The sequence below is a fragment of the Medicago truncatula genome, chromosome 1 (genome assembly GCF_003473485.1).
Source record: "Medicago truncatula cultivar Jemalong A17 chromosome 1, MtrunA17r5.0-ANR, whole genome shotgun sequence".
Classification (NCBI taxonomy): Eukaryota; Viridiplantae; Streptophyta; class Magnoliopsida; order Fabales; family Fabaceae; genus Medicago; species Medicago truncatula.
Window position 1 is genome coordinate 48,847,311 of NC_053042.1, and position 13,392 is coordinate 48,860,702.

Consider the following 13,392-nt stretch of genomic DNA (forward strand, 5'->3'; position numbering starts at 1 on the left):
GAACTCAAAGTCACCTTACCTTAGCCCTTAGGTAATGAGTTCCACAACAAACTTAAGGTAATATGGTTAGAATAATATTTTGGAGGTAAAAATAATTTTAGCCCAAAACTCTCAAACAACTCTCAAACACCCAACAAATAACCAAAATAAATTTTAATTGTTTAAAATCACTTATACCTTTCACAAAAAATGAACCCCAACCATTCACTATAAGCTCAAAACTTATGTGTATAAATGTAAGGCTCAGTCTCATTAAAGAAAACTAGTAAGGATCCCATGCAGAGGGGAAAATATGACAGAAAATAGAGGTATAAAATTCTACCATATGTCATTATCAAAGATTTTTCTTAGAATAGATAGATAAATGTGACAATGAGTCATTCTATAGTTGCATTTCATTTGTGACAGTCATATTATTGATGCATTTCATAGAGTGTGTAACATTGACGAGTAACACTTGGTTATTCTATTTCTGCTTAACCAAATTGATGCTGAAATCCCAGAGTTTCTTTGCCAAATCAGCGTCCCTCCCATGTGGGGTTGTTTTGTACACATTACTGTCTGAAAAATATTCACCACTAACTCCCTTCACTTGTGGGTGCAATGCTACATAGCATGTTGTTGCTGCTCCCTGCATTAATAAAATTGGAGAAAGAAAGTAATCATGCAAGCTCAACATAATTCACTATTAAAAATAACTTATACAAGGAATCCTATAGGTTAAATAATATTTAAGTTTTTTTTAGGTGAATCCACATAGTTTCTCCTAATGTAAGCAATATTGTTCGAGGCAGTGTCAATCATTAAATAACTGTGATTATCTTTATTGAGAGAGATAGACAATTCCGTTAGACCCAACACCAATTGGAATAGAAAATTGCTGTTGACATATGTGGTTTGATTGAGAAACACGAGTAAAGGACGAAAATACCCCTCAATAGTTAAGTGTCGAGGAAAAATAGAACCGGCTGCAGTTAACTGCCGACGAGGAAAACTGCAGAGCTTTAAACTTGAAATTTAACACCATTTATTTATATTAATATGAAATTAAATTTTAGGAAACATTGACATAAATGACGAAATCAATTCAGCCATATTTATCATCATTGACCAAATCAATTTAAAGTAATGTTGTAGTCACAATTGATTTTGTCATTTATGTCAAAGTTTCCTAAAATTTAATTTGATATTAATATAAATAAATGATGTTAAATTTCAAGTTTAAAGCTCCGCAGTTTTCCTCGGCAGTTAACTGTAGTCGTGTTTGTAATTGTTTGACAGTTAGCTACCGCAGGGGCATTTACGTTTTTTACTGGTGTTTTTCAGCTTTCTCATATATGTGAACAACAATTTTCATTGAAATAGGGACTAGTGCTAGTAATACTCTCTTTAACACTTTCTAATACTTTATCTTTTATAGGATAAAATTCACGTAGGTCTCACCATTTTATACGAGATCCATTTCCAAAATCTATATGAATTTTACCCAATAAAAAAGAGTGTTATTAGCACTTCTTTACGTACCAAAGTTAATGCAATGCCGAGGTTATTCGTGCATTATAAATTCATTGACAGATAAAATAAATGTTTTAACAACCAAAAACTATTTGACAACATTGTCTCTGACATTTACAACCATAGGACATACTGATTTAACTTACCTGCTGGACATTTTTCATCACAAGTCTCCCAACCACATTTATTAGACCTGCATAAAACAAACCAGCTAACATTCATAAAACTCAGCTATTGTCATTATCTGCAATTAAAATAAAAAACAAGCCAATTTTAAAGGCTTGTGAGTGATGAGTTGATGTAGCAATTTAGTGCTATATATTACAATGGTCATTCTGAGTGGTCATTGGATTAATGTGCATCATTAGAATACGAAAAATATTTAGCAATATCTAACAACTAAATACAGAATATAACACCTAAAGCAAATAGGAGTTTAAGGCGTTGTAAAATCCATCAAAAGTTATTGTAAAGGAGTGATTAAAATGAAATAAACAAGAAAATGTACTCTACATAATGGTGGATAATGCAGAATACATTAATTAATGTTTAGTAAACCAAATCCTACGACCTGCATAATTCATATTCAACATGTCAAAGTGAATTTACATGAATAACACAATGATACTTACCGTTCACTGCACTGTTATGTCGGAAAAGATTGGTGACAATTGTTCCTGGATGAAGAGAATTTGAAGTAATATCCACTCCATCTTCCTGATCATGATGCAGAAGTAATATTAAATATATCAAAGATAGATTAATGTGGAAAAACCAAACTCACATATTTACTCACAAAGTGAAAGAGTAAGAAAACCACCCAAAAAGTCAAGAATGAGAAAGAAAGTAAACGAAATGATGATAATTGATAATACAAACTGGCAACACCACGGATCACCTCCCTTTTTCTAATAACAGTCGGTAATCATCTTCTCCAAAGATATGATCAGATTTAATTAGTAGATAATTAAGCAACTAATTGTACATAACAAGCAAAGTTAAGGCTCTATCTCGATAAACAACTTAACTAAGCGCACTTATCGAATAAAAGTTCCTCATATAAGTGCGTATGTATGAAATATATCTATGATAAAAGATAAAATAAAGTCAAACTATTTCCATATAAGCTAGAAGTTGTTTTCATAAGCTATCATGTAGAGTTCATGGAAATAAGCTGAAAACAACTTAGGGACATATCATAAGTTGTTTTTATGGACTCTACCAAACAGGCCGTAAAGCCAAAGAGGTCATGCACTCATGCTATAGTCTGATTATGTTTAGTCAGAAATATCAGTTTCTTTGTCAACTGATAAAAGCTCAAGGGACAAAGAAAAGAACACATACCTAACTAAGGACATCCTTTTTATTAATCAACCAAAACATTAAGACAAGTGAGGTACAATAATGCTAACTTATATTGAATTATGGTAAAACATATAACATGTAGTAGAAGTAAGCATACCTTGAGATGCTTTGTAAGTTGGTTGGCATGTAATATGTTAGCAAGTTTTGACTGTCCATATGCACCCCATCTGCTGTAACTGTATAAAGAGGTCACATTTCCAAGTTTAATTCACCATGCAACTAATGTTAGCCAATTGCTAATAAAATGTAATCAAGGAAGAAAACAAAATCAATCACATGACATTTACCTTGATTCGTCATTGATTTTATCAAAACGGATTCCTTCAGAATATGCGAACCTATGAGCCTCTGAGGCGACATTAACAATTCTTCCTTCTTTCTTACTTTTGCGTGTTGTTTTCTTCATAGTATCCAACAAAAGATTTGTCAAGAGAAAATGACCTGCGTAATTACAATAATTCATAAATAAAATCAGAAATATTGCTTCTTCTCATCCTATGTATTAAAAGATACAGTAAAATTCTCAACAAAAAAAAACAGTAAAATAGTTACTTGATGTGTTACATAAGTTGATTGAGATGGATCAGAAGTGTAAATTACACATATTTCAGTGATGTACAAACTATCACTTTTATCCCTGATATTGTTAAATTCTTTGAATTAGAAATCAATAAAACACATGTCCTGTGCTCCCTATAAACTATTGCAAGTGGCAAAGTTCTCCTCCCTTTCCACTCTAGTGCTGGAAAGTTTGTGAATAATTCATATTACAAGAAGAGTAAAAGGTTATTAAAATTGATTAATGTCACTGTGTCGGTCATCAAATGAATTTTCCGGAGAATAAAACAGTAACATGCACCACATACCTATGTGATTGGTGGCAAACTGCAGTTCAATGTTGTCTTTGGACAACTTGAAAGGGCATGCCATAACTCCTGCATTATTTCTTACAGTTGCAAACAAACAAACAAGAAAAATTAGTACTAATGTGTTGACTTGAATGATTGTAATTAAGAAAGCACAATTGGAAGTTGGAACATAGAAATAACAAACATATATAATGAGACAGAACAAGTAACTAACAACTTCAATAAAACAGTAAAAATAAATCTGATAATTATATGACTAAATTAATCTCATTTTCTTACATCAAGATGTTCAGTGGACGACCAGAAGAATTATACTCAGATGCAAATTTCTTGACAGAGTCCAATGAGCTGAGATCTAACTCCATGGCATCAAGTTTGGCTGAGGGAATGTCCTTGAGTATTGTATCTTTGACATCTTTAGCAGCAACCAAGTTTCTCACACCCATAATCACATGCACACCGCGCAAAGCAAGGACACGAGCAGTCTCAGCGCCAATGCCGCTGGATGCTCCTGTTACCACAATGACCATATACTATACCGCATTAAAATAGTCACACATCTCGATATTTATTTATCAATGATTTCAATGTAGCATGCATATACAGGGTTTCAAATTGTGGTCGTGGTTGCATTACAATTTACAATCACAATTTTTTATATTTCAAAAATTTGCTGTCAAAATGTGCCCACAGTTAGATTCACAAACCATTTTAAAAAATCTTATGGATATGTAATCCAGAAGAAGATAAAGAGAAAAAAACTAAGAGATAAATCATGATTAATCTAAGAAAACTGTTTGCAAATTTCAATATTTTGAGATTGGCTGTAGATCATTATTATTTACTACCACCACTAGTAGTTTTAAAGGGATATTGCACCATCCAAGCAATTGGACTCAAGTGGTTAATACGCTTTACCAAAAACGAATTGTTAGTGTTCAGGATAACTTGAGTTTGATTCCTGGTGAAACAATTCTTGGCGAAACTTTTCTTACAAACTCCGGACCTTTCTCCTGAGTTAACACAAAAAAGTGGTATTGCGGAGGCTAAATTGGATAGAGTTAAATATGGGGGGTCTTAGATCTTTATCGAAAAAGCTTGTAAATAATTCATCCCAAAACCTATGCTTATGTGATGCAAAGCTACAAAGTAATACAATACTGCATAATTTTTTTATGCAATTTCTGGAAATCAAAATTGTATTCAACCAAAAGATATAATAAAATTAAACTATTTTCACAAGTTGTCCTAAAGAACTTATTAACATAAGCTGAAAACGTTTATGAATATAATATAGGATATTTATATATATAAACTCCCTCATCAATCTCACAAATGTTTATGTTAATATATAAACTCAAGTATGCAAATTGAAATAGACACTAAAAAGATTTTCGTGTAGATATAATAGTAGTCTTCATCATAATCTTTTTAGCGTCTGTTTGAATTTACATATATTAACATAAACATTCACGTACGTATAAAATTGTTTGCATGAAGAGATACCATTTTGGGAAATGATTAAGAAAGAAAGATCAACCAGTAACAATGGCAGTGAGACCAGTAGCATCGATTCCATGTGTGACTTGTTCAGCAGTTGAGTTCCATGAAAAACCAGAAACACCTTTCTTGCTGAATGGCCACATATTGCGTATCAATCTCTTTCTCTGCCGTGTGTCACAAAAGCAGTGACCGAGATATATTGCAATTGCAGTGCTTGTTGTAACTGACGTGACGCTACTATATATCTGGATGATATGGAAACACATCAAACTTTTTTTATCTCTTTTTATTATATCATATATGTATATATTGAAATAGTAGAAAAAGTAAACATTTTATCTTTGTCCATAAAAGTAATTATTTTATCTGTCGATATTCAATTTCTTCATTCAAAAAATAATCTAATTCCATTTCTGTATTTATTCAAACTTTTTTCTTTAATTTCAAATTATGGGAAGATTTTTTCTTTTTCCGTCTAAAATCATTAAATTTATTTCATTTAATTATTATTTTACAACTTATTTCATTACATTATATTCTATCTATTGAGATAAAAGGATTGAAGTATACTAAATGAGGAAAATGTTTTCTTCAATCAAATGATTTAATTTGTATACACCAACAACATTTATTTTTGAAAAAATGTCAACATGTTTTCTTCAATTCCTAATTTTTTTATAAACTAAAAATTTATTCAAGAAATAAAAAAACATAAACATAAAATTAGGGGGACATAAGTCTAACTCAATAAAAGATAAAAAAATAAAATAAAAAAGAGTTCCTCAAACGATATAAGAGTTCTTTTCTACCCTTAGTAATTTAGTGCACTGGATTGGATGTGGCCAAGTTGGTGAGGTGGAATTTAATGTGTGGTACTAAGTTGTTTAGTTGAGTTGTGTTGTTTCTACAATTACACTCACTCAGTCAGGGAGTTGGATTGATTGAAGGAATGGTTGTCCTCTTGTCTTCACTCCTCAGAGTGGGGTTCTTGCTGCATAAAGTGCTTGCCTTATTGCCTTTTTTTTTTTTTTTTTTTGGTAGAAGCCTTATTAATGACTTTATATTTGTACTCTACCTTGTGTTTAATATAAGCCATTTTGCCTTTTGCAAAAAATAAAAATGTAAAATATGAATTAAAAAGGTAAACTATGAATTTGAAAATCTGTAGTATAAAAATATTTCATTATTTCAAAAAAAATATTTCATGTTAATTACTCTATCCGTTTCAAAATACATACATTAACATCACAATGTCGCACAAGTGTATTTCCGGAGTCTACCACTTCACTCTAAATGAACAGCAAAACCTAATAATAATAATAATAATAATAAACCAAAGAACAAAAAGGGCAATATTCGGTTTGATTTAGGAGGACCATGTTTGGACCCTTTTACAAGAGGTCCATATTAAGGGACCCTATTTCATATTGAATTACAATCTTGTTTCAAACGTGACAATCAATTATGTTATAGATGCATTTCACATTGACATGAACAATGAATGTTATTTCCATTTTCTTTTTATCAATTAGTTTCGTGCACACACATTACAATGTCATTTTCATTCTTATACAACACTTGGTTATTCTATTTGTCCTTGATCAAATTCATGCTGAAATCCCAAAGTTTCTTAGCCAAATCAGCATCCTTCCCATGTGAACTTGATTTGGCCACATTATTGTCTGAAAAATATTCACCACTAACTCCCTTCACTTGTGGGTGCAATGCTACATAGCAGGTTGTGGCTGCCCCCTACATTTAGATAGAGGAGAAAGTTAACATGCAACTAGCAGAAAGCTTATAAAGTTATAATCTATGTTTAGTTAATAAATGTTTATAACAACCAATATTTATTTGACATGACCCCTCACATTTATAAATAGTAGGTCATAATGATTTTGACATACCTGTGGAACGTTTTTCATCACAAGTTTGCCAACCACATTTACTATACCTGTTGCATAAATCAAACATCAATAGTATATCTATAGAACTCAGCTACTGTCAATATCTCTACACATGAAAAAGCAAACAAACTTTATGGACACTGCAGAATGCCAGTGTGTAAACAAACAAACCAGAAAAACCACCCAATTCAAAATCATCAAATGTATTTATAGTAGTAGTCAGATAAACACAATGAAGTGCTTGATGACAATAAAGTAATAATGTAAATGGTTAGGGAAGAATAGTGGAGAGACTGACAAAGCATCCAACTTCTAGGATGATTTTATTGTTGTTGTACATTATGGATGACTTGGTGTACCAATCAAGTGCTGTAAATTACTCACTCTGTCCTTCAATATTAGTCAATTTAGCAAATAATGCACGAATTAAGAAACGTAATTAATTTTGTTGATTTTATAAAACGTATGGCTTACTTTAGAAAATTAGCCTTCTTTAATAGTATAAGAAAGATAAATTACTAGAATTGAAATAAAAATAGTACAAACAAACAAAATAGTTAGGAGGGAGTACAAAGTCTTTTTGTTTCAGACTCTCGGCGATCATGGTGATCATGTTTCCGATGAATGCTTACAAGGTTGATTGTGGTCTTTAACATGTCTATATTCTTCCTTGTTAAAAAAAAACATGTTTGTATTCTTCAAAATTCAGAGGGGGGCAACGACCAACCTTAATCATAATATTATTAGATGGTGGGTTCTGAACAATAATCATGTACCAAATATAGGATAAAACACCTAGAGCAATGTAGACAGATAAGAACTTATATCATTGTAAAATCCACCGAAAATTTCTTTAGGACAAGTAACATGAAGTTAACAAAGAAAGATAGTGCCACATAACGGTAGATGATACAGAACAAATAATTTAGAATGCCACATCAGAGGACTTGTATAATAATTCATAGACAACCTGAATAGTATAATGCTATAATAGTTACCGTTGATTGCACTGTTATGACGGTAAAGATTGGTGGCAATGCCTCCTGGATGAAGAGAATTTGCAATGATATTCACACCATCATCCTGATCAAAATGCAACAAGTAATGTTATAAATCAAAGATAATTATTGTGGCAAAACCATCAAAAGGGAGGGAGACTGAGAAAGCTATGATTATGGTTGCCAAAAGGGATGCAAAGTTTGCGTCTTTTTCAGAGACTTGAATGAAGGAACACCAACAACTAAAGCCTGTTCCAACTAGGTGGAGTTGGAATGGAGGCGGATAAAACATCCACTAAAGTTGATGTTTAACAATATTTGGTCATTGATATTTTATAATAAAAAAACCAGTCACCAATTGATAGGTGATTAAGATAGCAGATGCTGTAAAAAGGATTATGATTTATAAGTGTAGTTTGAAGACAAATGCTGTAAAAAAAACAAGTAACTCTAAATCAAAATTCTTCCATTCACAGTTCACACTGCAGAAGAAAGTAATTTTCCACAGAAGAAATATGCAGATTTAATGCTACAGCACTTCTAAAAATAATAAAATAGAACTTGTTACATCGAGATTAAGGTTAAAATAATGAGAGATAATAACACTATCAATAAACTACTTCACTGGATAACATGTTAAATAAGTAACACCACTATATAGTAGAAGTAAGCATACCATACCTTGAAATGTTTTGTAAGTTGGTTGGCATGTAAAATATTAGCAAGCTTTGACTGTCCATATGCACCCCATTTGCTGTAACTGTATACAAGGAAGCAAACATAATTAAATTGGAATAACATTACTCCAGTCGACAAATACTACAGAAACAACTTTTCCACTCTTAATTCTTCATGCAACTAAGATAAGCGAATTGTTTCAACTGTAAACAAGGAATTAAACATAACTATCTACACATAAGTACATAACACATCTCCTTTCAACAAGTATTACAAGAACAGCTCCATTGTTAGTTCTAGTTGTGAATCAGTTATAATTTCCAAACAATAATAAATGTCATGTAAGTGGTGGAAATGTAAAAGAGACATTTCAAGAGGTGAAAAGATGTAACGATATTCTTAGAGAAATGAAGTCAAGCTACTTGAAAATGTGGGATAATAATGTCCACTATGTATGCTATATTCATGAACGAGAGTCTCATCCCGTCCTGTAACCAAGGAAACCTGTGAAAAGTTGAAGCATCCCCAACCTTGACCATGTGAAGAGTGGATGTATCGCCAACAATGTATAGAGAGGAATGTGTGTGTGATCATTTTATGTGTGAGGAGATCACTGAGATGTGATATTATCATTTCTTGCAACTCTTGAGTAGGAGTATTGTAGAGTGATATACATATTGAGCTCGGCTATAGATTCATTCTTTTAATTTTATTTGAGGTGATGAATATATTTGTTAAGGTGCTTCCGTGGATGTAGGCAAGAGGTGCCAATTCACATCAATCTCTGTTTTACATCAAAGATTCATGGGTGTGTGGCTAACTTCGATGGTGTGTGCTGCTTTCGCCAACAATTCTAACTGCGTCTAAGTTGTGCATAGGTACGGTTTACAAGACTAAGACAATAGCCGTTTGATCTAAAAGCAAAATCATATCAGCAGGTTTTTTGTGTCGAAAGTTTAAGCTAGCATCTTCTCCAAGACGCACAGCAAACTAAAAAGTACATATCACAAACTTCATATTGAACTATATTCTTTTCAGAATCAAACCGATAGTAACGTTGATTGCCTTAAGAAAATAAAATTAAAGTTTCCGTTATAATTACTCTTTCGCACATACACAAAATAAATTCCTCTTCCAGTTTTAAAAACTTCCAGCACATCTCATCATGATTTGAAATGAAGCTACCAATTACCTTGATTGTTCATTAATTTTGTCAAAACGGATTCCTTCAGAATATGCAAATTTGTGAGCTTCTGAGGAGACATTAACAATTCTTCCTTCAGTCTTACTTTCACTAGCTGTTTTCTTCATAGTGTCCAACAAAAGATTTGTCAAGAGAAAATGACCTGTGGAATTATATTACATAAAAACAGAATGTTCATATCTTCCCAGTCTAAGCATTAAAAGAATCAGACATAAATAAATCTAATGACCTTCGCTCCCTAGAAACTACTGTGACTTGTGAGTGCCAAAGTTCCCCACCCTCCCAATTTTCATGGAAAGATCGCAATTGACAAGGAATTCATGTTACAAAAAGAACAAAAATAGTAAATTTGAAGTAAAGAATGAAACATGTTTCACAAATACCTAAGTGGTTTGTTGCAAACTGTAGTTCGATGTTGTCATTGGAAAGCATGAAAGGGCATGCCATGACTCCTGCATTGTTTCTTCCAATTGCAAATAAACAGATCAGAAAACATTACTACTACTGGTTTTCCATTAATGATCAAGACTAGAACATAGACATTCACGGTGAGACAAAGCAAGTAATTAACAACTTTAATAGAAACCAGGAAAAAGAAATAGTAAATGAAAGGCAGAACTGCATCAGGGGTCATTTTCTTTAGTTCGTGTCAAATTTCTCATTTATCTTTAAAAATGTTTACAGTGTTGAACCAAGTTAGACTCTTAGTTTACTTATGTACAAATTTGTGCACATGATCACTGAACGATATACGATGAATAAATTTTTCACCACTCAGCAACACCATTAGACCCTTGTTGACAACAGCAAGGTTAAAATCTTAGATAAAAACTAAAAAAGATCATTGATTTTCATAAATTAAAAATGTAACTTACTTCTTAAATGGACAAGTAAGACTTTTGGTAAAATATATAGATGAAAAATGAAATTTGGCCAAACATTGTTGATGTTTTTAAACATAAAAGACAAACTTGCGGTGGAAAAAAATTGACTAATTTGACTCGGAAAGAGTACATGTTTGAAACTTACAAAAAATAAAAAAGATTCATGATGCAGTTTTGCCTAAATCAAATTGATAATGAAATCCATGTCACTTTCTCTTCTTACATCAATATGTTCAACGGAAGACCAGAGGAATTAAATTCGGATGCAAATTTCTTGACAGATTCCAATGAACTGAGATCTAACTCCATGACATCAATTTTTGCTGAGGGAATCTCTTTAAGTATTGCTTCTCTGGTATTATTAGCATTAACCTTATTTCTAACAGCCATAATCACATGGACACCATGTAAAGCAAGAACACGCGTAGTCTCAGTGCCAATACCACTGGATGCTCCTGTTAACATACCATCATATCCATATACCAAATAAAATTCCAGTAATAATTAATCATAGCCAGTTGCATGAATTTGATGTAGCAGGCATAAACATAGAGAATATAAACAAATAAGTCTTGACTATGCCAATTTCAACAGGAAATCAATTTTTGTTTTGGATCTTCATAAAAAAAAAAGCTTGTAAAGCACTCCTCAGGCCTAAAGCTACTACAAGGTATTAATTCCCAATAACTTAGCAACATAGAAGCAATAAAAACTACTATTTAACAAAAGGGCATGCTTGAAAAATGAAAAAAAAAAAAAAGTGTAAGAAAGAGTAGTAGAAGAATCACCAGTGACAATAGCAGTGAGGCCAGTTGCATCAATTCCATGAGTAACTTCTTCAGCAGTTGACTTCCATGAAAACCCAGATACCCCTTTCCTGCTGAATGGCCACATGATGATAATCTCTCTTTCTCCGTCACAAACTCTCACCACTTTGAGAAACTTATGCTGTGATTTGATTTGATATCATCACATGATTTTGATCTTTCTTAAATTAAATATGTTATACTATAGTCATTAAATATTATTTTATCTATAGTATTATTTTAATTATGATTTATTGGTTAATTTGATTTTGAAGATTTCTTTTTAATATCATTTAGTGCCAACCCCACTGATGCATAAAGAAAAGGGAGACTGTGTCATCATACACATAAAAAAATGATCATATTGTTTCATGTGAGTGCTAGTTTCTATCTCATAATAATGTGCACTTTAGATATTTAAATACTCAGTCTAATGCAATTGGTTGATGCGTAGTGTAAGTGATTGTTTAATCTTGAGATGTCAAGTTTAATTACTTTTTGTTGAAATGAGTTTGTGGACTTTTTATTAGTCATCGATTTCAAACAATACAAACCTCACATCATTTCATGTTATTACGTGACTATGTTGAAGATGTGTGGAAGTGGAAAGTAATTAATAGGGTCACAAACTTTTCAGCCTGACTAGAAAATGAAACATTTTTGCAGAGAAATGATCTTTATTTATAGGATAGTCAAACGGTCTTTGTTTGCATGGAGAGATACCCTTTTGGGAAATAATTAAGAAAGACAAAAGATCAGAAGAAAATAATGGATTAGAAACAAAAAAAAAGTGTAATAGAGGAGGATCAGGATGGACCAGTGGCAATAGCAATGCGGCCAGATGCATCGTTTACATGAGTGACTTGTTTCTTTCAGCCGTGCGTCACAAAACAGTGAGAGAAATAAATATTTTCTTTCATCCTTTTCGATATAATAAATACAGTACATGTGTTGCTAAAGATGCCAAACATAAAAGTACAAAGAGAAATAATAGCAACACACATTTTACGATAACACTTGGGTGATATTGTGGTTCGACATTGGTCAACCACAATGTCACAAGTGATGGATTTCTTCTTTCTCTTTCACAATGATGTTTTATTTTGTACGTTTGTGACATTGTGGTTGACCAATGTCATCTTTCATAATGTCACCCAAGTGCTACCCACATTTGAATGCACACTTTTCAACACATTTTCTTAGATTGGTTAAAATCACATGAGTCCCACCAAATCATGTAGGATCCGTATAAATTTGGTGGAACTCATATGAATTTTAATCAATCAAAAAGAATGTGTCGAAAAGTGTGTGTTGGTAAGATTTCTCAAGTCCAAAATAAGTTTAAGGTTTAAATGTGTGTTTAGTCCCTGCACTTTCGCCCAGTTTTGGTATTGGTCCCTACGCTTTTTTTTGTTTGGCATTGGTCCCTGCACTTTCTAAAACTTTTGGCTTTAGTCCTTCCGTTAACTTTCCGTTAAAAAAAAAAAACCAAAACCAACGGTGTGCCACGTGGCCCAATCATGACACGCCACGTGGCACACTAAAAAACAAAAAAAAACAATTTTTAATTATTATTTTATTCATTATTTTTTTACTTAAAAATATCATTAGTCCCTGCACTTTCAGCATTTTTTTATATTAGTCTCTGCACTTTGGCATTAGT

The 13,392-nt window shown here is 32.2% G+C and overlaps 2 protein-coding genes across 4 annotated transcripts; both read right to left on the bottom strand.

Annotated features, from left to right (window-relative positions):
* Positions 1 to 293: 293 nt before the first annotated feature.
* Positions 294 to 5,484, bottom strand: LOC25485056 (short-chain dehydrogenase TIC 32, chloroplastic). Of its 2 annotated transcripts, none has more exons than XM_013614188.3 (8): positions 5,290 to 5,482; positions 4,029 to 4,260; positions 3,747 to 3,826; positions 3,168 to 3,321; positions 2,978 to 3,056; positions 2,148 to 2,232; positions 1,662 to 1,708; positions 294 to 631 (listed from the first exon to the last, which is right to left on the bottom strand). In XM_013614188.3, exons 1-8 carry the CDS (start codon positions 5,393 to 5,395, stop codon positions 467 to 469), a joined length of 948 nt encoding a protein of 315 aa, XP_013469642.1. In that variant the 5' UTR covers positions 5,396 to 5,482; the 3' UTR covers positions 294 to 466. The 2 variants fall into 2 exon arrangements, with proteins under 2 accessions (XP_013469642.1, XP_024642414.1); XM_024786646.2 differs by having other exon boundaries at positions 579 to 631; positions 2,144 to 2,232; positions 5,290 to 5,484.
* Positions 5,485 to 6,581: 1,097 nt separating this feature from the next.
* LOC25485057 (short-chain dehydrogenase TIC 32, chloroplastic) lies at positions 6,582 to 11,935 on the bottom strand. Of its 2 annotated transcripts, none has more exons than XM_024786652.2 (8): positions 11,712 to 11,935; positions 11,147 to 11,378; positions 10,423 to 10,502; positions 10,028 to 10,181; positions 8,839 to 8,917; positions 8,130 to 8,242; positions 7,160 to 7,200; positions 6,582 to 7,004 (listed from the first exon to the last, which is right to left on the bottom strand). In XM_024786652.2, exons 1-8 carry the CDS (start codon positions 11,815 to 11,817, stop codon positions 6,952 to 6,954), a joined length of 858 nt encoding a protein of 285 aa, XP_024642420.1. In that variant the 5' UTR covers positions 11,818 to 11,935; the 3' UTR covers positions 6,582 to 6,951. The 2 variants fall into 2 exon arrangements, with proteins under 2 accessions (XP_024642420.1, XP_013469643.1); XM_013614189.3 differs by having other exon boundaries at positions 7,160 to 7,206; positions 8,158 to 8,242; positions 11,712 to 11,929.
* Between the last annotated feature and the right edge of the window lie 1,457 nt (positions 11,936 to 13,392).

What these genes read in the sequence shown, in the direction of transcription:
- LOC25485056 (XM_013614188.3), bottom strand. Translation starts at nt 5,395, where the DNA reads ATGTGGCCATTCAGCAAGAAAGGTGTTTCTGGTTTTTCATGGAACTCA. An exon ending in CGTCCACTGAACATCTTGAT is followed by an intron (nt 3,827 to 4,028) that starts GTAAGAAAATGA and finishes TGCAACTGTAAG; the next exon opens with AAATAATGCAGGAGTTATGG. An exon ending in AACTTACAAAGCATCTCAAG is followed by an intron (nt 2,233 to 2,977) that starts GTATGCTTACTT and finishes CATCATGATCAG; the next exon opens with GAAGATGGAGTGGATATTAC.
- LOC25485057 (XM_013614189.3), bottom strand. Translation starts at nt 11,817, where the DNA reads ATGTGGCCATTCAGCAGGAAAGGGGTATCTGGGTTTTCATGGAAGTCA. An exon ending in CTTCCGTTGAACATATTGAT is followed by an intron (nt 10,503 to 11,146) that starts GTAAGAAGAGAA and finishes TGCAATTGGAAG; the next exon opens with AAACAATGCAGGAGTCATGG. An exon ending in AACTTACAAAACATTTCAAG is followed by an intron (nt 8,243 to 8,838) that starts GTATGGTATGCT and finishes CATTTTGATCAG; the next exon opens with GATGATGGTGTGAATATCAT.